General features: G+C 38.3%; 1 protein-coding gene and 2 long non-coding RNA genes across 9 annotated transcripts in view; 2 read left to right on the top strand and 1 right to left on the bottom strand.

Annotated features, from left to right (window-relative positions):
• The window catches only part of LOC127139146 (uncharacterized), a 13,398-nt gene extending 11,788 nt beyond the window's left edge, over positions 1-1,610 (top strand). For all 3 annotated transcript variants that reach the window (XR_007809132.1, XR_007809131.1, XR_007809130.1), the window contains 2 exons: positions 1,035-1,368; positions 1,533-1,610. This is a non-coding gene — a long non-coding RNA (uncharacterized LOC127139146). The remainder of the gene's footprint in view (positions 1-1,034; positions 1,369-1,532) is intronic.
• Positions 1-6,531, bottom strand: part of LOC127139147 (uncharacterized) — a 14,989-nt gene extending 8,458 nt beyond the window's left edge. For all 3 annotated transcript variants that reach the window (XR_007809135.1, XR_007809134.1, XR_007809133.1), the window contains exons 1-6: positions 6,354-6,531; positions 5,362-5,425; positions 3,477-3,538; positions 2,794-2,847; positions 2,161-2,228; positions 994-1,061 (exon numbers count right to left, since the gene is read on the bottom strand). This is a non-coding gene — a long non-coding RNA (uncharacterized LOC127139147). The remainder of the gene's footprint in view (positions 1-993; positions 1,062-2,160; positions 2,229-2,793; positions 2,848-3,476; positions 3,539-5,361; positions 5,426-6,353) is intronic.
• A 4,483-nt stretch (positions 6,532-11,014) lies between these two features.
• Positions 11,015-23,956, top strand: LOC108880235 (midkine-B). 3 transcript variants are annotated; one of them, XM_018671691.2, is made up of 6 exons: positions 11,046-11,170; positions 17,785-17,897; positions 19,505-19,581; positions 19,883-20,050; positions 22,209-22,369; positions 22,869-23,956. In XM_018671691.2, exons 3-6 carry the CDS (start codon positions 19,506-19,508, stop codon positions 22,908-22,910), a joined length of 447 nt encoding a protein of 148 aa, XP_018527207.1. In that variant the 5' UTR covers positions 11,046-11,170; positions 17,785-17,897; position 19,505; the 3' UTR covers positions 22,911-23,956. The 3 variants fall into 3 exon arrangements, with proteins under 3 accessions (XP_018527206.1, XP_050922038.1, XP_018527207.1); XM_018671690.2 differs by lacking the exon at positions 17,785-17,897 and having other exon boundaries at positions 11,015-11,170; XM_051066081.1 differs by lacking the exons at positions 17,785-17,897; positions 22,209-22,369 and having other exon boundaries at positions 11,015-11,170.
• Positions 23,957-27,400: the final 3,444 nt, after the last annotated feature.

The following is a 27,400-nucleotide window of genomic DNA, read 5'->3' as shown; positions in this document are numbered from 1 at the left end:
GTCAGTCTAGTCACTAAATGTAACAGTTAAGTGTCAAAAACTGTCCAGTGTAGTCAGGAGTCACTAAATGTCACAGTAAGATGTCAAAATGTCAGTCTAGTCACTAAATGTAACAGTTAAGTGTCAAAACTGTCAGTGTAGGAGTCACTAAATGTCACAGTAAGGTCAAAATGTCAGTCTAGTCACTAAATGTAACAGTTAAAAACTGTTAAAAACTGTCAGTGTAGTCAGGAGTCACTAAATGTCACAGTAAGGTGTCAAACTGTCAGTCTAGGCATTAAATGTAACAGTAAAGTATTAAAAACTGTCTCAAAATGTCAGTCTAGTCACTAAATGTAACAGTAAAGTCTGTTAAAACTGTCAGTGTAGTCAGTCACTAAATGTCACAGTAAGGTGTCAAAATGTCAGTCTAGTCACTAAATGTAACAGTAAGATGTCAAACTGTCAGTCTAATTAAATGTAACAGTAAAGTATTAAAAACTGTCTCAAAATGTCAGTCTAGTCACTAAATGTCACCAGTAAAGTGTTAAAACTGTCACAAACTGTCAGTGTAGTCAGGAGTCACTAAATGTCACAGTAAGATGTCAAATGTCAGTCTAGTCACTAAATGTAACAGTAAGATGTCAAAATGTCAGTCTAGTCACTAAATGTAACAGTACAGTAAAGTGTTAAAACTGTCACAAACTGTCAGTGTAGTCAGGAGTCACTAAATGTCACAGTAAGGTGTCAAAATGTCAGTCTAGTCACTAAATGTAACAGTACAGTAAAGTGTTAAAACTGTCAAAAACTGTCAGTCTAGTCAGGAGTCACTAAATGTCACAGTAAGATGTCAAAATGTCAGTCTAGTCACTAAATGTAACAGTAAAGTATTAAAAACTGTCTCAAACTGTCAGTGTAGTCAGGAGTCACTAAATGTCACAGTACAGTAAAGTGTTAAAACTGTCACAAACTGTCAGTCTAGTCACTAAATGTAACAAAACTGTTTGGACTTACAGATGAGTTTGTGTGATCAATCCGTGTTGTTGTCTGTGCAGGAGGAGAAGACGACAGCAGCTGAAGACCTGAAGTGGATGAAAGAAAACCAAAGTGTTAGGAAGCTGTTAATGAAATAAAAGAGCTCCACCATCTAACTACTGTGAACTGTGTTGAATTCCTGTTGTTCAAGTGAAAACACTAAACAGTACAGTAAAGTATTAAAAACTGTCAGTGTAGTCAGGAGTCACTAAATGTCACAGTAAGGTGTCAAAATGTCAGTCTAGTCACTAAATGTAACAGTAAAGTGTCAAAAACTGTCAGTGTAGTCAGGAGTCACTAAAAGTAACAGTAAGATGTCAAAATGTCAGTCTAGTCACTAAATGTCACAGTAAAGTATTAAAAACTGTTAAAAACTGTCAGTGTAGTCAGTCTAGTCACTAAATGTAACAGTACAGTAAAGTGTTAAAACTGTCACAAACTGTCAGTGTAGTCAGGAGTCACTAAATGTCACAGTAAGATGTCAAAATGTCAGTCTAGTCACTAAATGTCACAGTAAGATGTCAAAATGTCAGTCTAGTCACTAAATGTAACAGTACAGTAAAGTGTTAAAACTGTCAGTGTAGTCAGGAGTCACTAAATGTCACAGTAAGATGTCAAACTGTCAGTCTAGGCACTAAATGTAACAGTACAGTAAAGTGTCAAAAACTGTCACAAACTGTCAGTGTAGTCAGGAGTCACTAAATGTCACAGTAAGATGTCAAACTGTCAGTCTAGGCACTAAATGTAACAGTACAGTAAAGTGTTAAAACTGTCAGTGTAGTCAGGAGTCACTAAATGTCACAGTAAGATGTCAAACTGTCAGTCTAGGCACTAAATGTAACAGTACAGTAAAGTGTCAAAAACTGTCAGTGTAGTCACTAAAAGTAACAGTACAGTAAAGTGTTAAAACTGTCACAAACTGTCAGTGTAGTCAGGAGTCACTAAATGTCACAGTAAGGTGTCAAACTGTCAGTATAGTCACTAAATGTAACAGTAAAGTGTCAAAAACTGTCAGTGTAGTCAGGAGTCACTAAATGTCACAGTAAGATGTCAAAATGTCAGTCTAGTCACTAAATGTAACAGTAAAGTAAAGAGTCACAAACTGTCTAGTCGAGTCTAATATGTAAAAAAACTATTGTGACTTACAGATGAGTTTGTGTGATCAATCCGTGTTGTTGTCTGTGGAGGAGGAGAAGACGACAGCAGCTGAAGACCTGAAGTGGATGAAAGAAAAGCAAAGTTTTAGGAAGCTGTTAATGATATAAAAGAGCTCCACCATCTAACTACTGTGAACTGTGTTGGATTCCTGTTGTTCAAGTGAAAACACTTAGTTTTTCTCTAATGTAGTCATGGGCACATTTTCCACTGATGAATATGTCTTTATTAAACACTTGTGAGAACATTCATCTTCTTATGATCTAATAGTTGTATCACAACAATGTTCAGTAGACACGTTCATAACTACATGAACCCTGAGCCCAACTAGTGTTTCCTTGTGGTCAAATCATTATCTTTGCTGTGATATGTTCAATTTTGTCTGGAATAAAATGATCAAATGTCTATCAAAACTTTTGAGCTGTATATTTCTATTTTGTTTTATACTTCTCTTTAAACCGAATTATCAAAAGGGATTCTATTCTAACTATACATATAGTTTCCATATTTTTGCAGCCACATTGTTGAAAAATCCTAATTCAAAATGATAAGTTACAGTAGCTTTAATTTGTTGCTCTTTGTTCCAGACAAGAGGTTTAAAGAAAAGAATAAACTAACACTGACCTGACAACATCTTCATGTCTGTCTCTTCCCTCTGTGATGGTTCCAGTTTGAATCCTGTGGAGAAAAACACAGCAAACATGAATGTAAAGATGTGACTCTTAACACGTCAAAATAAAAGCACAGAGTTTCTGGGTACTGAACTTCAAACTGTCAAAAGATAGAGCAGTAAAGAAGACAGGAAATCTACAAAGAAACCAGAATGTGAACTAGGTGGATCTGGACTCATCAGAACTTGTCCAAGAGTTACATTTGTTTTCTACACAAAGACAGAAGAAGCTGCTCATATTCACACAACAGCAGTGGATGGACTGCACAGGGAGCAAGCTGACTGAGACAGAAGCACAACAATCAAGAGACATTGTCATCTGCCATGTTTGAGAGTCCACACTGGTTGTTGGTGTGCTGTGTTGGTCACATCACACACAATTAGAACAAAACTGTGAAATCTGATAGATCAGGTAAGATTTTAAAAGTCTTTTAGTGTGTGTCAGGCTTGAGGGAGAGAGACAGAGAGAGAGACCTGATGTTTCTTTGAACTGTACATTCATGAACTAAATAAACTTTCATAAAGAGTTAAGTGTTTTGTGATAAATCAAACTATTCAGACTTCAGATTAGTTACTGAAGATCTATCATGTCAGTGCTCTGTGTTGGACAGTTTATGTAAAGCGGGTTGTGAATTACCTGGAGGCCTCAGTCCTGGTCTCAAAGAACTTCTTCACTGTACGAAGACGAAGTGGAGACACCTGGAGGAAATCAAAGAGAAACATACAGAGGAAAATGATCAATACACTACTGCCTATTCCTCATCAACAGTTTAACCCCAAAACATCTTTAAGAATCAATAAAAATAAATATTTGGGAAAATTTAATTAGAATAATGATCTTCAATTTTACATTTCTATGTTAATTGTCAAGTAATCACTGGAGGAATCATGTATGTTACTGTGAAGTGCACAATAAAAACTTCCACAAAACTATTCTGAGTTTTTAAAAATGATTAGAACTATTACTATATTCTGATAATTTATAGACATGATATATGTAGAAGCTGAAGCTAAACTACATATATATACACACATACATATACACATATCTATCTATCTATCTATATATATATATATATATGCAGCAGTTATAAATGATCAAAATACTCGGTTGAGCCAAAAGGGAGAGAGAGAACAAAGAGACAAAGAGAGCAAATGGTAGAATGAACTCGCTAACGTTGAGCCAGATTTGTATTTTCTATTGACACAGGTCCCAAATCCCACAGAGTTTTTATCAGCTGTGTCTGTCTCTACTAGCTCTCTGTACCTGTCAGTCCTCTGTCATTGAGGCGTCTTCTTCAGTAACGCTGTCGCCCGTTAACATTTTCAGTCATCATTTTCTCTTTTATCTTGCTACTACTGCTGACGTAAAGGTGTGCGCAGCTGCAGTACCCAAAATATTAGCATGTGTGTTTACTCCTGCGCTCTGTGCTGTGTGCACCGACATAACCTGACACCTGTACTATGAAGCAGAAACTGCAGTTAGACCCAGATTAACTGGGTTTTCAGTCTATGATAGTGGTTCACTTCTTATCGCAGTAAATCACCATGGTAACTTATGCTGAACAGCTAACCTGCTCCAGGGCAGGTTAACTTCAGAGGATCAGATCACTGAAAAGCTAGCGCCATCATTTCCTGCAGGATTCCGACAGGGATTCTTTACAATAATGTGACAAATAATAAAGATCAACAGACATTTTTATAGCTGTGTGGAATCCTTTTGTTAAGTCTTTCCATATGTCCACAACAATATTAACTCTCTCCTCTCTGCTTTGGCAGCAGAAACAGTCTGACATTACTGTCACTTTTTTATCTGCATCCCATATTCACAATGAATCAAATAAATCACCATCTGACAAAAAAAGCAAAACGCTCACACAGTAAGTAAAAAGCATTTATGTACTTATTTACAATAAATCCTCTTCCTGATATTGAGAGTTGAAAATTATTTCAGGTGTTTCTATTCTAGTCATGTGATCATATTGTTCACATTTCACCTTGTTAAATGTTATTTTTGGACATTGCTAGAAATGAAATGACATGCAGCTATCAGCATTGCTTGTCATATAATATTAGGTACCCCTACTCTCACATAAATGCGCTCGGGAAATCCTGGGTTGACTTAACGAGTTGATAACCAGTGTCCTAAGACCGACTGTGATTGTTAGGTTTAGTGAAGCCAGATAACGAACTGGCTTCATAGTGCAGGCCTCTGATGTGCTTCAAACTCTGTCCCAGCCACATAACTGGTTCAGCGTGGCACTATTCTCATTATCATTGGCTTTTTGTACTGTCTGTCAAAACACAGGTGGAATGAGTTTTATCGACGTTGTGATCGACCATGTCTTATATGTCTATGGACTATGTCTATTGACTATCGCAAAATATTTTGTTATTATAGCCCTAATTCAATACTAAACTCATTAAATACCAAGGATTTAAACAATAACACTGTGACTAACATTTCTAATTGAGCTCGTCAACACATTTTTTCAGACAGGGTGAATGTTTAGGACACATACCTGTTTGGTTTGTCAGGTGAGAGCTGGTGTTTGTGTCCAGGCTGCAGCAGCTGAAGCAGTAAACCTGGAAAACACAAGTCCAACAAACAACTTCATTAATAAAGAAGGGTTCACCTCCAACACCTGAACAGTGCAGAAGAATACAACACTGAAAACTGAACACTAGAACCTTGACAATCACACACTGAGATCTGAGGTGAATAAATTAATTATGTTACTAGTACATGACTTTATTGATCTCAGAGAGAAAAACTATTTTTAAAATCATTTTGAATATTTCAGCTCATACATTGTGACCTACTCTTGTGGCTTAAAAATTGTGGAGGAGTACAGAGTTCAAACTCAAAACTGAGCTCGGTGAAGTCTCAAAACAAATTACCAATCAATAATATACACAACAGGGGATCAATTGATGACTATAGACAGATTACTACCACAAAGCTACAAAGACACAAACGACAAAGAGGAAAACGCAAAACGATCGTAATGAGATGTTTAACTGCCACACTGCAACACAAAATGGCCACAAAGAAACGTTAAATGACAATAGATGACCTTAAGTAGATGTAAACCAGCCAGCTAGAGGCGCAAAACGATGCAATACCACCACTGAAACACAGAGCGATTTAAAATGACCAAGCTGCAGCACAAAACACTTTAACTCACGAAAACAAAAATGACAACATTAGAAATAAAAGACCCAAAGCCATCACTTAAAGATAAGACTAATGCTAACGCTAACGCTGATGCTAACACTTAGGTAGCGGTACATACAAGATCACCACAACGACATGATAACCACCATAAACGGAGTTAAAATGACCAGGATGGTCATGACGCTAAAATGTCGCTAAGTGAAAACAAACAGGGATTTAAACAAATTACCAAGAGCCCACTGTATTTAAGTAAAGGATATCATTACAAGGTAACGCTGATGCTAACGCTCTCCGATAACATTAATGCTAACGCTAGCCGCTAACTGTTTGCCTTACCGTCGCACCGCAGGTGTGTTCAGCGTCCATTCTCACTCGTGTTCGACAAAAAACAGCTCCAAAGTTTATTTTAGCATTCAGACCTTTTCGTTAACGACAAAAACAGCTCCATGGTTTGTTTTAGCAGCTTCAGTAATGGCGTTTTCTCACAGTACTAGCAAACAGAAGCAACCGTTTAAACGTGGTTTGAATGACTTCTGCGCATGTGCAGAATTGAATCTAGATTGAACCTGTTTCACGAAACAGCCCGATCCGCTCCACGCATGTGCAGACATGTTACATAATGGCTTACATTTAAACAATAATAAAGCACAAACCAATTCACCTGACCAAACAGTCTGTGAATGAAACAGCGTACAATGTACTCGGTAAACAGAAATATCGCTTTTTGTCTCAACCAGAGTCAATTGAGAAAAAGAGTAATTTAACTGATGAGAACACACTAACACACAACGCTGCTCCCTCGATCTGTTAGATCCCTTAGATCTGTTTGTTTGTTAAGTTACTCTGCGGCACTTCTACTCGTGTAAATGATCTGAATACGTCTTCCACCACTGAAAGTCACTCAATAACACTGACAAACTAACAGATGGAGGCAGTGGTACTCCAGCAACTCCTGTTTTTTGCCCGGTAAAATTACTGTTTTTGTCAATGGAGTCTGGTAGCGATTGCCAGGTACACAGTTCTTAATAATGCACAGATTCCCAAAATAAAGTCTGGATTGCATTCTCTGGCTCCTATAATGATGGAATATGGTATAATTAGCCTGTCAGTAAAGGTATCATCTAAGGACTGTGTTAGTGTGTGATTACATTACGTAATCATACAAGGTGTATGGATTGCTTCTGCTCATCTTGTGAAATTGGTATTAGTTTAAGTGTTAGCTATGCATTCCTGTTATTTTTCAGGACTGGCAGAGGTATAGCAACAGGCATATTTAGAGATATAATGGGTCTAAAATCTTTACAGAGGCCACGTAAATGGTAATTAAGTTCAGATTTGAGAATTAAACTGTACGTTATGGTGTTAACTGTTAAAACCTAGATGAGGAATCTTTTATGTTATTTAATTTTTCATCTTAATTTTTCAGTCTTCCTCTGAAGTATTGCCTTCTTATCATGGTCGGGGGGGTCTGCATGCCTCACTGACCCTAGGAGCTATTCCAGCAGAAGCTTAGTCCTCAGGTGGGACACCCGAGCTGAACAGGTCACAGGGTCGAGGCCTGACAAAGTGCAGTCCACCTCTCCAGGTTGGGGATTGGATATGTGGCTAATAACACAATTCCATGGAGAAAACACTGTCATAAGCAAAAATGCTCCACTAACTGTAAAATACTCCATGATGTGTACCAACGATGCTCCCTTCACATTTCTGACTGCCCCCTTATATACTATATGCCTGTGTAGAACCGGCCCTGTCCAAGACTCAGATTAGGGGGCTTGGAATAGATGGCGCTGTGTTTATTGTTAAATGTTTCCCTTAATAAATAGTACATACTTCCTCAGTAACCAGAAAAAATCCATCTTTGTAAACACGAATAATTTCCTCTAAATTAACTTGAATTATTCTATGAATTATTAATATTCTCCCCAAAGAGCACACTCCAAAACTTAAGGTCCATTCAGTGAGGAAAACAAATATTGTTCTTTTAACATTAGTCCCTTGTTCCCCTGAGCCATGAAGCTCTAATATTGTTTTAGGTACAAGAAAAAGTCTGTCAAACTACTTATCTAGCCAAGAGTAATAGATTATTTGTATAAATTATAGATAAAAACAATGTTTTAATGACAGGCTCTCTGAAGGACCTCCCCATGTTGGGCCTTGATAACATAGTTCCCCTCATCACCATGCCCCTGCAAGCAACTATGTATGTACATTAGTCTTTGGGTCCATATTACTCTGTATTAAACAAGCACATGTACAGTAAAAATATTCTGGCAGCATCTCCACTTTGTAATATGCCTACATTACACTAGAAACAGGAGGAGCAGAGAGAATTCTCATCCTGCTTGTCACACCCTGTGGACAACTCACATTTAGAAGACTTTTAAATACCGCTTGCCAAGAATAGCAATAGATTTCCCATTGATTCCATCCAGGATGATGTTGTGTTCTGTCATCCACACTACACACCCAATCGGGCTGATATTTCAACCGCTCCATCCAGATCAGATATATTGACCACTTTGTATTGTTGTCAGGACTTAATGAGCAGCTGCACTGTACTCTGGGAGCAATTGGCCTGTATTTCTTATTTTTTCCTTCTCTTCATTGATCAATGTGGAGCTGCCAGTCCTGTGAGTAGTATCACATGATACAGGACTCTTAGTATAAGTCTCACTCTTTGCAGGAATTGCAGGAAAAATGTCCTCTACGCTTTTTTGGTTTGTTTTTTCACCTAATTTCCATTCAAGGTGGAGGTAGAAAAAAAGAGGACACTATGAAATGTCACTTTAAATACAAGAGCTTTCAATCCACACTGTGGGCTTGATTGATCTCAACAATCAATGGCTGTTTGAATGGGTCAAGTACATACCTCTGACATTTCCTCTCTAATTAATTATCCCACTGAACAAAGCACATAAATAATAATTTGCCAGTGTGCACTGTGAAGAAGCACAGCATCTTGGATCTTGTTGTATTCAAGGGTAATCCACGGGGTTCATATACTTTATGTCTTTATAGTCTAAAATATGAGTATGAGACAGGATAAGCAGTACAGATAATGGATGGATAAACCCGTTACCCTGATGATGAAGGTTAGTTTAGTTGGAACAATCCTAGGTCCTCTCAAAAAACTCATGTACTCATGACCACATAGACAAAACTACTTTTTCTAGTTAACATGAACTTTATCAGACTGGTTGAATTTTCTTCACTGAATTCCCTGGGTAGCTGCTGGTTGGACTGGTATTAGAAAGCCCGATTAAGCACTGACAAAATCCACACAGGATCTCTGGAGCTCAGCCAGAGTGACCATCAGGTTCTTGGTCACCTCTGTTACCAAAGCCCTTCTACCCTAATGGCTCAGTTTAGCCTTGCAGCCAGCTCTAGGAAGAGTCCTGGTTGTTACACACTTCTTCCATGTAAGAATTATGTAGGCAACTGTTCTCTTGGGAACCTTCAGTGCCTCGTCACAGTCATGTCTCTGAGATCTGCAGACAATTCACTTGACCTCATGGCTTGGCTGTGAGACCTTACATAGACAGGTGTGTGTCTAGAAACATCTCGGAGATGATCAATAGAGATGGGAGGAACCTGAGCTAAATAAAGTGTCATAGTAAAGTGTCTGAATCAATGTGACATTTCAGTTTGTCCCTTTTTAATAAAACACAAAAAAATCTCTCATTCTGTTTTCACTTCGTCATTATGTGGTATTGAGTGTAGCCTGATGAGGGAAAAAATGATTTTTTGATTTTAGCGTGAGACTGCTACATTACAAAATGTGAAAAAGGTGAAGGGGTCTGGATACTTTCTGAATGCACAGTAATTGGTGATGGTGTTTTGGCTTTTTTTGGCACTATTACCTGTTGCTGCATGCCCATTTGATTCATTGCTAGCCGTATATGCACCCTAATTTATTCTGGTCATTGCTGAATCCCTTTACCATATGTCTTCATTTTACAAACAGATCTTTGCCTGACAAATATACATATAAGTATGTACAGCAATAGAGCATAATCTAACTTTGACTGTGACACAGATTTCTGAATGCAGATTTGATACAGTATGCAGACATTAGTGGAATCATGCACAAAAATGACATGCCTTGGTTTGAGATACTGCTTCAGTGAGAAAAGTGAGAGAAGAAGTACGCTGCTGCATTCATTCCTGTGAAATCTCTATTAATTTTCCCATTGACAAGCACAAGCTAAGTTCTCATGAATAATTAAAACGTTAGTTCCGAGGTTGTTTTGGTGTCTTTGATCAGGAGTATGACACACTGCCAACTGCTCTTACGCTCATTTACAACGCTTAATCAAACTATATTATCTCCTGTGCTGCATAGAATATCTACACTAACAACAACTTGTTGTAGACCCACTTTTACACATATTCTGGAACACTGAAATCTAATAGTTGAAAGTTTTTTTTTAAACTCATGTCGCCTTTTTCCTTTGCGTTAGGTTTTAGTGAGCCATGCAACAGCTTTAGAGTGATATTTTGTATTTTTTATCTGAGTTAAAGAAACTCTACCACATGCCTCTTGGCCTGTTTAAATATCACCAAAGCCTGAAATATTATCGCTTCAAACACTTGTTTTCTCTCTTTTCTATCTTGTTTTTTTTTTTTGTTTTCAGTCTCCGTTGATGTAGATCAATTCCAAATTATGTGTGTAAGATGAAAGCAGATACATGAATTGATTCAGCCTTGCTTCATAAGACAAGATACACAAGGATCAAAATGAACAACCAAAGCTAAAAAGGGATTCTCCTTGCTGATGAGGATCTATAGAAGCAACACATGCAAATGTGATTTGAATGAGCATTTTACCAGTGTAAAGAAAGATGGAGTGAAGAGCTGTAGCTTCAGCTTTGATGGCCTGCATCTGCTTTGTCTCATGAAGCCAAAGTTTGCGGTTGCATTAGTCAGTTCTGTCTGAAAGAAGTGTGTGTGTGTCCCTGTGTGTGCATGTGTGGTTTGATAGTGACTGTGTGTTTGTGGGCAGGGTGTGAATGGGGCTAATGCAACCAGAATTGACTGGTTTGGGAGGCAGGAGCAGGGGGCTAAGGGAGCTGCATGAGCAAGAGACAGACAACCAGAGAGACAGAGCCTTTCCCCTGATTCTCCCCCTGACCTAAGTGTGCGGTAAACAAGTAAGTGCTCTCTACATTTCAGCTCATTCTTTACATGCAATTCTCTGCACTGTAATTGCTTAGAAATGAAAAAGAACATTTATCAACAAACAAGTGTGGTTTCTCTGTATGGTTTATTGTGATTTTATGGAACTAACCCTTGGAAAACCATTATATTAAAAAAGAAAAAAACTTTTCCTAATAACTCCCCAAAGTTGTTACATTCCATAAATTGTGGTTTTGTTACAGTCTCCACTGAGAAAATTTGACTCATAATTCCTTGTGTTTTCTCTATCTGTGTATTCCGAATTAGGTGTTAAATATGAAGTTAATATTTTCTTTTACAAGCACACATTTCAGATTACATACTTTGGCTGTTTCTCTAACCCTTTTTGTTTGGTGCTTATCATCTGCCCACTGGGTTTTATTAGTCTTTATGTAATTGTCCCATTTCCTGTGCCAGATCCCAGCCTGTTCCCCACATCTCAATTTTGAAATACTGCAAGTAAAGCTCTTCTATACACACTCTATACCACTTTATGTGCTGTGTGTGTGTGTCATACTGTAGCAGAGAGGCATGGAAATTTGGGGAAATGTGTGTGTGCAGACACAGCAGTTAAGCTACTGTAGCACTGGTTTGATTAAAAATGTTAGAAATGTGTGTTTTTGCTTCCTGATGACACAAGTAGCTTTGTTGTGTTGTGTTTGGAAAATTTCCAGTGTATGCACATGTGTGTGTGTGTGTGTGTGTGTGTGTGAAGGAGAGAAAGAGAGATAAAGAGGGCAGCAGCTGGGAGCAGGGTTGAGAGAATTACATATTATTAGTCGAGCTTTTGTGCTCAAATATTGGGCAACACAACAGACTGGTGACCAGCAACTAAAAGATGAGCAGAGAAGAAGACAGTGAAGCTCAGTAAAATGTAACTGTACAATTACTGCCTCCAAAGTGAATATGTAGGATTGAATGCATTACATTCAAGTAAATGCTCACCTCAGAGACAACCAGGTTGTTATTTAATACATAATATTTCTAGGTTTTATTCACATTTTCCATAACTATATATAGTACATTCTCTGTTGTTGTAAGTATGATTTATCACATTTTAAAATGTGAAATTTCCTCCATATAATTTGCCTCACAGTAAACCAGGGGGCTTAGGAGGACCCTGGGGCAGGTTCTTTGCCCGGTTAGTAATCCAGCTCTGTTTCCACAGCACTAATTCCATCATCATCATCGACAACAGAGTCCGTGCACACTCTCTGCTCTTTGCAGAGTGTCTTTTTTTAAAGCAATGAATTCATTCGCTCCACTTAGTTAAATGTTGCTGTTTTTTCACTGTGTTAAATTACAGCCAATGAAACTCAACATTCCTTACATGGATATGTCACATTAAAAGCCTGTCATGATCCCTGCCTTTCCTGACATGCTTTTAATGTGAAACACCTGCAGAAAGAGTTGACTCATGGTTGACTCATGGCGCCTGTGTGGAGGAGCATGGGATCTTCCAGTAATCTTGCAAGGATAGAGTTTACTGTTCCAAATTCCCAGGTCTGAATTTGCATTGCTCCTCCAGGATCTGAGGTCAAATCAGTGTGGTTGGATCAGACAGCGTCTTCTTCCCAGCACCCTGGCATAAAGCTTTTCCAGTGAGGCTAACTGGAGCACACCCCCCAGTCCCCCTTTTTAAACATGGGCACCACCACCCCAGTCTACAAGGCTATAGGCACTGTCCCCAACATTAGTGCAACACTGATAAGGCACAGGTATATACTGAAGGAAAAAAACAGGTGGACAGCCCTGGGTGTGACAATATGAATATGGATATGAACAGTATTTATACAGTGATTGCTGGTGAATGTAAAGAAGTGGAATAAGCTCATGGTGAATTATCTCTTACACCTTTTCATTACAGGCAGTGGCAGCTGCAGATACAGTCTTAACCAGATCTGTACTGCTAACATATATATAACACACTGCAGTGCATACTGTGAGTCAAAGGATACTTTGATTTTGTGTGTGAAGCGATGTTAGATTAACGACTGTAATGACATGCCTGAAACATGTCCTGTGTAAACAGGGTATTACTTACAGATGACCCTGAGATGTGTGTGTGTGTGCACTCTCTTTCTAAATATCTGTCTCCACTCCTTCCTCTGTCTCTCCAGTCTGTCTGTCTGTATAGTTAGTAGGTCATACAAGGACCAATAAAAAGTCATTTCCGCTCTGCTGCTTTTCAAAATCCCTAATTACAGAGTCAACAGCAATACACACACACAAACACACTTTTGCCAGCTCTCAAGACCAAGCCTTCATCCCCAACCTCCCTCACTTCTAATAAATTGGACAGAATCCAAACTCCAAACTTGGGTGGCTGGGGAGCAAAATGGTCTTTTTTAAAGCACAGATTAAAGCACAGGTTTTCAGATAAAAAAAAAAGAACATTTCAAAGAAATTCATTCTGTCACCCTTTTATTATGAGGTGTGTGTATGTGTATGTGTATGTGCACACGCGCATGCGTGTCTGTGTTTAGTTAGAATCACATTTACTTGTTGTAATCCTAGTTCTACATGACGACAACGTCCGCTGTGTTCAGCCAGGGAGTGGAACTGCTGACCCGGACTAGGGATATTACTGTGCAGTGGAAAGACTGCTTTGAGGTCCAATAAAGGACTCCTCAGTAAAGGAGACAGAGTCTAATGACTCAGGGGAAGTCTCACTAATATCCTGAGGTAGTCAGGAAGCTTCCCGGTGGCAAGGCACTGGATGAGAGTAAGATTTGCCCAGAGATGGGGCTCTGGACATTGTGGAGCTGTCTTGGTTGACATGCCTCTTCAATGTCATGTGGAGGCCATGGGACAGTGCCTGTGGAATGGCAGACCAGGGTTGATCCCTATTTTCAAAGGAGGGACTGGAGGTTGTGCTCCAACTTTCAGGATATCATGCTGCTCAGCCTCCCTGGGAAAGCTTACTTCAGGGTGCTGGAAAGATGGGTCTGACAAATTACTGCAGGAGTATGGGATACCAGGGCGGCTGATGTAAGCCATCCAGTTGTTGTACAACCAAAATCAGAGCTGTGTTCACATCCTTGGCACAAAGTCACACATGTTTTCAGTAGGTGTTGGACTCCACCAAGGTTGTCCCTTCTCCCTAATCCTGTTTGTGACATCCATCAACAGGATCTCAAGGTGCTGTTTAGGTGAGGAATTGCACCTCTCCTCTTTGCAGATGATATTATTGGCTTCATCAGACCATGACCTTTAACACACACTGGGGTAGTTTGCAGCCAAGTGTGAAGCAATTGGGATGGAAGTCAGAACCTTTGAGCCTGAGGCGATGGTTCTCAACTGAAAAATGGTGGATTGCTCCATCTGGGTTGAGGGTTGCTGGCATACTTATACAATACAATAAAAGAATATAATGTATTATCTTTTATTTTGTCATCAAATAAAGATGAGACCACTTTTATGGTTATAAACTGTTCTAATCGTAATAAAAATCCAGAGATATTAACAATAATATTTTTTTATATTACTTGGCATCCTTTCCGTTTACTTCAGAATCTACAACACAGCTAATTTTCCACTATCGTTGTTTTCAATCCAAATGGATTGTCCTGAGTTATAGTAAATCTTAAGGATATAACTGAACTGATTTTCAAATGACAGAGTAAATGGCTACTAAATTGCCACTGGCTATATCAAAATGTAATCTCTCTGGGGATGACTCCATGTCTGTCACAGTAAAACTCTACAGTCACTCAGGAAGAAGGAAAGCATTTGTTCCTTTTCTATCTCTGACACACTTATTCCACCGGAAATAACTTCTCATACCATCATGACCCCAAAGAAATATTTTCTTTGTCTGCTTTCATGTTTGTAAGAAAGTCAGAATGTGGTTTCAGGACTGATTGTACTGGTTTTTTTTTTTTTTCAGTTGCGTCTTATGGCAGATGGACCTCTAGGCACTGACAGAGATATTTAGAGCAGAGAGAAGAAGTCACTCAAGGGAGTTGGGTTTTTCTGTCTGATGACCAGGAATATTCTTTCGGGTAGCTCCAGTATTTCACATTCCCACAGTGACTACAGTGGTTTAATACACAGACAGAAATGTCACATCTTTAAAATCAGCTATCATTATTATTATTTATTTATTATTTATTTTACCCTGGGACTATATCCAAAGTGGCTGGCATTAAAGACCTAAAAAAGCACGTAATCGCAAGTATTTATTTGATGTGTTCAGTATTTATTACCAAGAAACTCTGCTGCTAGGTTAGCAATACATCAGTAATATGTTTTTTTTTTTCATTTGATTGACAATGTAGGTAACATTAGCAAAGAAGTCAGAAAGTATCATCAGATTCCAAAGCAAATGTAGCAAAATCATGTATGCACTTTTTACAATTGACCTCCTACTTCAAACCAGTACAAGAGCTCAGAGAAAAAGACAAATATACAATATCTCATGCGAAATACCCAAAAATAACTTTGGCAGAAAATGTCACCTCTATATGTGGTCCTATCACTCGCAGTAAGAAGCTGATTGAGAAAATGGGTTTATCAGGCTTTAAACATTCAGTGCGTTGACTCTGTCCAATGTGAACAGAGTCACTTTTACTGATGAAACCAGAGAGAATTCTGTTCAACTCCACAGAGAGTTTATCCGTAGAATGTCTTGTCTAGTGTAGGCTACTTGCCAGCAGACAGACATAGAATAGAAATCACACCATATTTTCAGAGTTAAACCTGTTATGCAATCCCTTCTAATGCGTGAATCTGTGAACCCACAGAGTCATTGCTGTTCTAGGGAATACTGGGGTCTACAGTTATCAGATTTTTTTTGTATTTCAGCTATCCAGAAGAAACATTGTCTTCTAAAAATTACATTTCTATATGATTAAACTGCAACAGCAAATACATTTTGTACAAAACACTGCAACGATTACATTTCTACTAACATACTGAGGAGATGTTCTTAATTGCAAGTCATAATTACATTGATATTGAACGTATGAGACATCATACTTGTTTCTGCCAAATACCCAATCTTGCAGTACAATATCCATTTCTAGTGGCTATAGCATTAGTGACCCTTTTTCTGGTTATGTTTAAACACTCACAGCTCATGGTTCAGTGCTCAGAGAAAGATGTAGTCTGGTTTAATACAATGACTTCAGACACAACTTATTTACATTTACCAAAAACATCATCTTTCCCTAACCTTAATTAAAGTTCTTTTTTCACCTAAACCTAACCAGAGATAGGACTGAATACAAACTCTGTTGCCATTAATAACTGTGGCGCTTCATTCATTCAAAGCATACATTGCCTTGGAACATAATCCAGCCACCAATTACATTTCCTACAAAACATATTCTCTACTGTGGTTTAGTATAGAATAATTTCTGGGTGCCAGAGGATGATGTGACCTAGTAAAACAGATCTGCAGCAGACAGCTGTTTTCAGAGAAAATCCCTGCTCAGCAGCAGACAGCAGACAGACACTTAGAGACTGGCTGGTGAAAATGCTTTAGCAGCAAAAGACATTTTCCTCAGGAGCTGGTGGAGACCAAAAACTAGAGCTAAACAAGAGTGAAACCTGCATTCATCAGGTGGACACAAACACTTAGAAAGTGCATGTGTCCCTGAAATACTGATGACATGAAGAGTCGAGCTGTCTGTCTTCCTAGCAGTCTTTCCCTCTCCATCAAACTGTCACTGGCCATGACTCACTCACTCTTTCACGGTGGTTGAACGGCATATATCTGCATCTTGTTGTTTTCGCTGTGACTGTACATAATCCTGTTTGTGCTGGTGTTGGCTTTTCCAACATGTTATTGTACTTCATTAATCGACTATATAATATTAAAATGATACACATGCACACATCACTTCCTGTGTGTTTTGGCTGGTTAAAATAAACTTAATTGGTCAGTAGCATAGCAAGCAGCAATGAGAATGATTTTATCCAGATAAAATAAAGCTCAACGCAAATACATCTAAAGCAGCATCATCAGATTTACTGGCTCTGTATATTCATACCTTGCTACTCTGCACCTCCTATTCTGACACATGTGCATTACCCATCACTTAACACTTGCTTCATGACTGCACTGTCAAATATATTTACTGTAACAGAATCTATTTGACAGTATGTCTTGCTGTGAAGCAACAGTGCTAACCTACACTATCGTGCGGCAGTCGTTAGCATTTAATGTCAATGCCTATGGTTCCTCAACATTGACTGGAATCAACAATGGTGACCTCTGACCTTCACTCTTGTTAGTATTAATAGGAGTTTGTTGTCTCTGGCTGTGAAAACAAAAAAGCTGAGTGGTCATTTTTATGCTATATGTCATGTTTTTACCAAGATGATTAATAAAATAAATACAAAATTTGAAAATGGTCGCAAAAAACACAACCTTAAAGATAATCCTCTACCTCATTTTGTCTCATCATATGCCAGTTGTTTCACTGTATTTTAATCAGCGACATCATTTTTAATAATCCTTCTTTTCTTTTCAGCATCCGATTAAACATTAAAACATAAATAATGCTCTGGTTGATCAAGGTTTTGATGATGATTTAAGCTTTATTGCCATAAATAATTTTTTTTCCCCTTGCTGCTACTTCAGTTGATCCTGGAAAAGCTTGGAGTGGTTTACTCATGGGATGCTGCTGCGGTGCTTTTCAACTCCATTCCCTGGACAGGCTATTAGAGCAGCAGTGCATAATTGCAGCCCGGTTGGTGTGTGAAACATCCATTTCACCATGCTCTACCAGTTTTGCTTGCAATGTATATTACTGAGTTAAGAAGAGAAATTGTGGGAAAAAAAGTCAAATGTTTTGTCTTAGCTGTTCATAAGAACACTGACGTTATACGGAAATATATTTGAATTTTGAAGAGGTTGTGTATACTGTTAAAACAGATTGCCACATTTCACTGTGCATCAAGCTTAACGGTTCATACTCGACTTTTTTGTTAATTGTTTGCTAATTGATAAAGCTCTCCATCTAATAAAATAGTTTCAATATGGGTTTATTACTGGGTTATGGGTTTACTCACTCATTAAAAAAAGAACAAACAACTGGTTCACGTTGTAGATCAGATCACCTCAGCCCTGAGGCGTCAGGGTGATACAGTACATGTCTGATGTGCTGGCTAGCGAGGGGAAGCCGTTGTTAGTTAATGATGTGTTTTGGAAAGCTTGGAGATAAAAGAGTTTTATGGATTGAAAAATGTCTGCTTGCTTAAAGGCATCCATCTGCTCGTCTTTTTATCTCACGTCTAAGTGCGGAATCATTTCGAGAAATGTATGCAGCAAGAATTACAAGAACGATTCCAGAAACCTACAGGAGTGAGCTACATTTTTATAGCTGCATTAGTTTGTTAGCCGCTCACTGCTGGTGGCTGTACCTGCAGTATCTGTTTGTTTTGTAGATGGATGTTAACAATGCAGCGTCACTTCTAAAAACACATTTAAATCTCTGATCTGCCTACTTGAGCACTTTTTCATGCTGTGCTTACGGCTGATCATGGACTTGTTTAATATGTGGAGCATAAATGTCTGCCTATGAACAGAGTCGGGTGCTGATGATGTGTAGGGCCCTGACACAGGTTGGTTTAAAGGAGCTAGCACAGCCAAAGATCAAGGGTTGTTGTACTAGACCATGTTGAATACACAAGAAGCATCTGCTGATGCGATGCCTTCAACAAAAGAGATCTCAAAAGACTTATGATAAAGAGCTGTTGATTTGCATGAAGCTCATCAGTTCACAATTAGACAAACCGTAAATGGAATTCAGTTCTGTGGCTGCTCTCCCCAGTTAAGCTGACTCCAAAAGCACAACACAGAATGCTCAGGGAGGTAAAAAGACTCCCAGAGTAACAGCTAAAGGCTTACAGGAATCACAGGAGCTGGTTAACGCCTCTGTTCATGAGTCTATCATATAGAAATCATGGAACATGGAGCATGGAAGCGACTACTAACTGGACCTCAGTTTTTGTCCACTGACTGGAAAAGTGAAAAATGTTATCAACTTTACTCACATTAGGCACCTCAGCAATATAAGTCTGCAATATATGAAAATAACCAGTGGCTGATGTGTGCAGTGTGTGTACTGTAAATGTGACATTTTCATTTCAGACTTTTCTGAAGCCAATTTATAAAGATATAGAAATGACCAGTGTTCAGAATTCCCCTGTGGGGTTGTTATGAGCTCTGATGGCGGTGGTGAGCGGAACGGATAATGATGAACTAACCTTGGGTTGAGGGTCAAATCTAATGGTATACTAGTTGTGATGTGTGTGAACCTTTTTAATGGTGATCCTCCCACTGCTGTATGTTTCTACAGGATGAGGGCTGTCCTGCTGCTGCTGGTAGTCAGTCTCCTCACCATCAAAACTGTCGTTGGAGGGAAAAATAAAAAAGGTAAGGTACTATCCTGCCTCTTTCTTGTTCTAACAAATTATATGACAAACTCTGGTGGCACAGTGGAGGTTGATGCATTCATTTCCTTACACTGCTACACCACCAGCTAATAGGAGTCACAAGTGAAATGAGATTAAATACAATAAAGTGAATGAATTGCTTTAATATGCTTTGTTCATACATGCAGTTCCCAGTGATCAGCAGTCAGCAGCAGACTGGTTAAACTGGACAATGTGCTGGAATGATACTGAAACTATGCATGTCTAAAATAACTAGTTAATAGTCTTTATTCTGTCTTCAGAGAGAAACAAACCCTCCCAGTATGGGTCAGAATGCACTGACTGGCGCTATGGCAACTGTGTGCCTAGCAACGGAGACTGTGGAGCAGGACTTAGAGAGGGGTCATGTGACCAGCAGACCAAGAAGATGAAATGTAAAGTACCTTGCAACTGGAAAAAAGACTTTGGAGGTACCACACACCCACACAATTTAAATACTTTATCGGAGTCTGCACTTAACACAAACAATTCACAGGACTCAAACATCTGCAAAGGTCTCATATATTCTTTGACACTAAATGGTAATGAAGACTTTAACACGATTATGGAATCAGTCTTACAGCGATGGAAGTTCCACCACACACACACACACACATACACACACACACACGTACACAGAGGGAGAGGTAGGGAGGGAGACTGGACTATGAAGCCAGAGATTTGATGGAAGGATACAGTGCAGGTAAAATGAGGGAAAGCTAACTCAATTCACTTCAATTCAATTTGATTTACAGAGCGCCGAATCACAACAGAAGTTATCTCAAGGCACATTTCATATGGAGACGGTCTATTATAATATTTACAAATTGAATTGTATGTAATTCACTGTAAATTAATCTGCAGCTAGAATTAATACATTGGATATAAACTTGCTGACACTGACTGATTCCACTGAATACAAAGGTGGTGAAAACAACATCACAAGCAACTATAACATGATGCAACTCAATGCAGCAGCCCTGCATAGATACCACTGTGAAGCTATCATGATACAATTTATGCCTGTCAACAAAGATTCTCTAATTGATTCTGCCCTAAATGCTAATGATCTAGTTTATGGTGTGTTTTCTGATACTTCTGATACTACTGAAGAAATTAACTATTTTTTTAAATCACTGTGCTCAGTGGTTTATAATGTAGGTTAGCCCTGTAGGTTAGCCCTCTCTTTGACTTAGTTATCATTAACACAGAATACTACACAGCCTTAAATTTAGCTCGATCATATGAAATCATATCACATGAAAGTGTCCTAACACACTCTAAAAAAGAAAATTTTAAAATGTTCCAACAAAACTAAGTATTGAGTAAAACTGATTATTTATTGAAATGAAAATAAGTTGCAGGTTTTACGTTGTAGGACAGAGAGAGTACAGGTGGATTTTGAGTCTGGCCTTTATGGTCTCTACAGATGGAGGTGTTCTGGAGTAAGTGGGAAAAGTGCTCCAAAACTAGGGACAATCAAGTGCTAGAGACCCCAGGGTGTCAGAAGTTTTAAAGAAGAAAGCAATTGTATGCTGTCTATGCTATTAAGGTGCTGAAAAGCTGTCCTGATGGCAGACTTAGTGTGAGATTCAAATGACGACAATGGGTCAAATATGACACCAGTACTTTCACCAAATGCATTCTGAGAAAATCATCAAGATTCAGAGAAACATCTCTCTGAGTCTGTGTTTAGCTGTTAAACATAGGTTTTAGTTTTACCTGTGCTTACTTCTGAAAAGTTAGAATGGTAAGCATTAGGATTTGTAAGAGTATCAAACAGAGAAAAGAGATAGATTCATTAGGTTGGATTAGCTTATGTAGTCTAACTACATCTTGTTGATGATAACCCCCTAACAATATTATCTAGAGGTACCATACAAAGGAGAGATGGACCTGAGATACATTAGATGTGACTGCAGAGAGTTCAGTTGTTTTTAAGCACACAATGAGTACGGCTTGATAAATAACAATGAAACCATCCCTGTAAAAACAGGATGTTTTAAAATATTCAATAACAAATAACATTTAATATTTAGTAAAATCACATAAGTGTGAATTTACATGCCATTCATTAAAAACACAGGGCAAAACTGTAAATGATATCCATAGCACAATAGCTGTATTTTTACAGTTGTTTTTTTTTTCAATGTTTAACCATAGAATTACATCATTGTACTATATAGAAATGTGTTAAAATTGTTCACATATTTAATAATTATTTTACCGATATTATGTTATTTGAAAAGAAAAAATATATAATAAACCCCCAAAACATTCAATAATCATTATAAATAGTTAATTCAAACATATTATGAACTGTATAATTACATTAAAGCATTGCTTAAATATGACACAGTTATGGTAATAATCATATCATAGCACCAGCAAGCTGTTTTGCAAGCTATTTTACGGTTTTGGAACGTCACAGTATTCTACTGTACTTTGGCATGGCCAGCATACTTAGGCATCCATTAGTTACCTATTTGAACTGGACCATGCCGAAATGACACCTGAATGAATGCATGGAATCTGTACTGCATGTGTTCAAGTACCTTGTGTCCGTCTGTGTCTTTCTCTCTCTTTTAGCGGACTGTAAGTATCGGTTTGGTAGTTGGGGAGAGTGTGACCCAAGCTCTGGCTCAAGGACAAGAACAGGAACATTGAAGAAGGTTCTGTACAATGCAGAGTGTCAACAGACTATTTCTGTCTCCAAACCCTGCGGTGGAAAACCAAGACAAAAACTAAAGGTTAGACTGACAAGTTCAGGGAGAGGAGCAAACTTTTTAGCAGTAATTTTTAATCTTTTCATATCTTAGCAAAGAGTTAACAGCACATACAATGTACAATCCACCATGGAGGTGCTGACTCTTATGCCTGCTTTGCACTCAGCTGCACACCACCCCAGTGTGCATTGAATGTCTTAGTCCAATGAAGCCAACAGAACCACATCATCTGCAAATAGCAGTCACAATTCTGTCTCCCAAACCAGATACTCTCCTCACAACAGCTGCATATTTACAGACAGATCCTGTCTGTCTGTAAATATAATGTAAACTTCTGCCTCTGCAATGGAGGCTTTGAACATGGTCCACTCTGACTCTGTGCCCCCAACCTCCATCAGGATGCACAAGAAATTCATACGGATGCTGACACTCTTTCACTCATTTGAATGTCTTGTTCAAATACAAACTGATATTTGTGAATGATTATTGTGAGTAATTGTCTTTATCTTTGTCTTTTTTCCAGAAAAGAAGAGAAAAGACAAGGGGAACCAGACATGGGGTGTAGAGAAGAGTCTCCAGGATCAGACAAAAGTCTTCAGAGTTAGAGAGCAAGCAGAAACAATAATTGTTAGTTGACAGTGGCCCCAACACTTATAGCTTTATAGGCTGATTTCCATACACATATTTTTGAGTCTTCAAAGTTACAGACAGTTACAGACATGTGAGGCTGATCTTTAGGCTATATACAGTATGTCAACAATAGCAAATTAAAATGACCTGAAAACCACATTGTAACTGAGCACACACAAAACTAGTTAGCAAGTGAGCAGAGCACATGACACTTTTTTCTCCAACCACAGTACAATTTGTCTTTTGTTGGACCATATCCAGTTTTATACATAGTGATAAACAAATAATATTTGTACACATTTGGCACATAATTGGTTGGCTTACGGATTACTGGCTCTAATACAATACAGACGGCATCAGTAGTCTCAGACAAATTAAGTAGGTAAGTCAGTCTTTTAAGTACAAATGGATGTGATGGTTGTTTTTTGCTGATAATTCCATTTAGATTTGTTGCCCCCCCCCCTCACTCTGGGTCAGTCTACTACCTCAGACCTGCTCTGTGCATCAGTAAACTCACTGCTGTATTCTAGCGTATCAATAAACCACCACCACAACAGCAGACTTTGAACTAAGGATTTTCTCTGTCTTTCTGTATATTACAACCAGTTTCCAAATGCTGTTTAGTGTTTAGTTGCTGCTATCTGTAGTAGTTATTATTATTGCTTGTTCATTATTAAAAGCTGACACATTTTTCACTAGTTCTATAACAATGGCTGTGTTTGACACAAGAGATGTGTTTCAAGTTCTGCTGTTTGTGATCTTGATGATATGGTGTCATGTGACTTTGATCTAATCTCAATGACCTGATTTGGCTGTCTCTATAAAACACATACATCATATGCACATTCAATCTCTTTCTCTCTGTCTCTCTCATACACATACTTACACACACCTACACACACCTCGTATGTCACTCTGCCTTTGATGTAGGTTAGAGAAGAAAGCTTTCATCAATAAATAAACAGCTCCCTGCAGCAATGATTTATTTCTGCTGTCTTCATTTCAGCCACTGATTCACATTTGGTTGAGGTTTCACACATGTAGTTTATCCTGATGTTTGTGAAGTCTGCTGAACTTTGGATAGTTTTTTGAAACTACCGTTCTTTTTCTTTTTGCATGACGAGTAACTGTCCAATTCACTGACAAGAGATGTTTCACTGTGTTTGATCTGCTTTCTGCATGTTTTGTTTTCTCATAATAGTCCATGTTCAGTTTCTTAGTTCAGCTATTGTTTTTTTTAATCATTATTATTTGGTCCTAAGACTCCCATTTTAGCAAATCTCTTTCATGCATCTATTACTAAATCACAGAGAAGTAATTCTACCTACACTGATTGGTGAATGCAAGGTGATGGCCTTTGTATTAAACCACTGAGTGGTCATAACGTATGAGACCTAAATATTCTGGTGACTGGCCAACGATTCAGCAAAATTACATATTTAAGTATTCAAGAAAAATCTCATTTTAAAAGTTGGAATTCCCTTAATCTAGCTGTTATCACCATAACGTTGTGACTGTATGTTATTGCCTGAAAAAACAGCGTGAGTATACTAAAAATATAAACCATGGGGAACAACATAACTTTAAGCACTGCTAAATGAGAAGAAGTATCTGTTCAAGGCCGTTGGAAGTGAAAAGGAAATGAGAACAGTACAAAGGAATATCAAAACTAAAATGGAGTGTGAGCCTACAGGGATGAGACAGAGTCACTCTTCAAGAAAGCACAAGAAAGACACAGAAAAAGTCTGGCGGGGCTTACCGACTAATACACGACAAAAACCCAAAGGACATTTTATCTCATTTACTAATGAGCAGGACCTTGTCAATGATTTAATAAGCTTTTGTTGTACATTTCACACCAAGGATTTTAGATTAGAGCAAATGGAAGTAACTAAAGTAAAAAGAAGGAGCTGTTTCTCTGTAGAAAACTGTTTGTGCTCACTGAAAGACAGTGCTCCAGTCCATATGAAATGGAAAGTTGTTTACAGGAGTAATCAGTGGGACTACTGGTGATGAGGGAGATGATTTTGAGGTCTGAAATCAGGCTAGTGATTATGTTCTATCTCACAATTGTAACAACTCTGTGATGGTGGTGGTGTCAGGCCTTATAATCATCCTCATATGGACATGTGTTCCAAACTTTGAGATAATAATTGTAGGCTGTGTGAACAGCTGAGCACTGTGACTTTTTACTTGAATAGTAGTTTTAGTCACTATACCCAACAATAGTCAAAATTTCTATGTATACAAAAATACCTGATCTTTGGGTCACCCTTTCAGACCTTTGACTTGTAGCTTATTGTGGAGTGCTCTCCCTGTTCCTTAGTTCCATAAGGTCAGTCAGAAAAGTGGATCTCCTTTATGAGGCATCCAAAAGCCAACATCCTGATGAAAGCTTTTGCCAAGGTGCGTAGGTGTTAGCCATTCAGAGTTAAAGGCTTTTGATGACTCTCAAGACTTAGAGTACCTGAGATCTGTTGTGGCACTTGACTCAGAAGAACACCTTTGTTGACTGAGTGAAACTGCTTTAAGTACTAATACATCATACATGTAATACATCTCTATTTTTGAGCATCTGAAAATCTTCTTGTAGAGAAAGGTCTTTCATTTATACTTTTTGTGTTGTCATAGTTGCATGTTGTTCTTATGCTTTGTTCTATAGACTGTCTGGGACTTAATGAGGCTTGCTCTGGGAAGATGCTGTATGAATAAAGAAATTTATACTTATTCACTTGTTAACAATGCATTTCTAATCTGCCTGTGTGCCAGATACCATGCTGAACCAGGGTTACACAGGGGGCCTGCAAACTCAGGTAAGATGGAAAAGGTGAATGTTTTGAAACACTTGTACGACTTTAAGAATGTTCGCCTTTCACCAAGATCAATTTCAGAATTTTACATCCAAAGAGACAAGTTGATGGTTTAGATGAGGCTTAGAACAAGTGGTCCAAGTCAGATTCAGAAACTGTATGTGTCTCACAGAGAGACACATGTTCTCGAGATTTGATCAATAGCAAACTCAGCAACCCTAAAATTGCAATATATAACTGTCTGTTCCGCTTTGTTTGTGGGAAAGGTTCATTCACAAAAATGTCATACAAGAGATTAAAGGATTTCACAGTGCAGAGCTTCCAGTCTGCTGCCAGACATCTGTAAACAGAAACATAACACATTTAGCAGTCCATATTAGAGGACCTAAAACCATCAGAAAATGTAAACAGTACATCTGTCAGTGATGTGTCATCAGAGCAGTTCTGTGCTGTGACAGAAGTAAAGAGGGAATGGTTTAAGTGATATGAAGTTAAAGCTATCCATGACAAGGCAACGGAGGGGATGGCAATCACTGAGACATTAGACTAGAGAATATTACTGGAGAATATGACAGTATGTGATGTGACACTGTAAGGTGCAACAGAGGATGACACTGAACATGACCTGCATAGAGATTCTGAGATAGTGAGAGGAGTGACAGCATTTCCAACAACTACCAAAATGTATAGGCTGCCATGATGCCAATAAAAATACTAGAATCTAAGAAAAAAATCAGTAAATTGGCAGGTCATTATGATGGTATGGTGAAACAGAATAATATTACAATATGCAGAATATTTATTTTTGTTACAGGTATTTTTTAATTAAGAAATTCACTCTGAAGTGAGGAAAGGCAGTCTTTTTGTTCACTTGACTGCTCCTGCATTTCGCTCTCTCTCTTGGTGAATGCCAAAATATTTCTTAAATCACTTGCACATGCCACTGTTGGAATGACTGGTTCTTGCATTGTGTCATGGTCATCAGTTCCATTGACACACACCAGATACACGACTGAGACAGCAAATGTAGACTGAGAAGCTAATTGATGTTTTTTTCTGGAGAGTTGAGGCATGTCAAGACAAAAGTACATCCCTTCAAACACATTTCCATGCAATTAGAATCTCAAGCTGAGGGGTTCAAATTCAACTGCATTAAATAGAAACTCTGTTGTCTAAAATATCAATTCACAGGTATGTGCAACATGTATGATCAACTGGGAGCTATCTCCATGCTGAAAATGAAAAAGTATATGACACCAAATATAATACCAACTGCTAGATTATAAAAGACATGAAAAGCTGGAGAAAGGCTATATCACATTAAACACATGAGGCACAAATGTGCATCACTGAAACACTATCTTCTAAATAACAGACACAGACTTTTGGTTGTGTGTGTGTGTGTAGTGTGTGAGAGAGATGCCTCATATATACTACCTCAGAGTTACTATTTAGCATTCCTGGTAATGATTATTCATCCCTATAATAAGACACAGTTATTCGGCTGACTGTGGTGATGATGATGATGATGATCACACCTTCACCATGGCAACACACCGCCTCTCTACTCCCCTCTGTGTGACTGTTAAATGCCAGTGATTTCTATTGTTTATTC

The sequence above is a fragment of the Lates calcarifer genome, linkage group LG7_2, assembly GCF_001640805.2.
Source record: "Lates calcarifer isolate ASB-BC8 linkage group LG7_2, TLL_Latcal_v3, whole genome shotgun sequence".
Classification (NCBI taxonomy): Eukaryota; Metazoa; Chordata; class Actinopteri; family Centropomidae; genus Lates; species Lates calcarifer.
Note: the sequence above shows the minus strand (reverse complement) of the source record. Positions and strands in the feature narration are given on the sequence as shown.

Coding starts and splice junctions, on each gene's coding strand:
- LOC108880235 (XM_018671690.2), top strand. CDS start 19,506: ATGAGGGCTGTCCTGCTGCTGCTGGTAGTCAGTCTCCTCACCATCAAA. Junction 20,051..22,208: donor CTGGAAAAAAGACTTTGGAG/GTACCACACACC, acceptor TCTCTCTTTTAG/CGGACTGTAAGTATCGGTTT. Junction 22,370..22,868: donor AACCAAGACAAAAACTAAAG/GTTAGACTGACA, acceptor TCTTTTTTCCAG/AAAAGAAGAGAAAAGACAAG.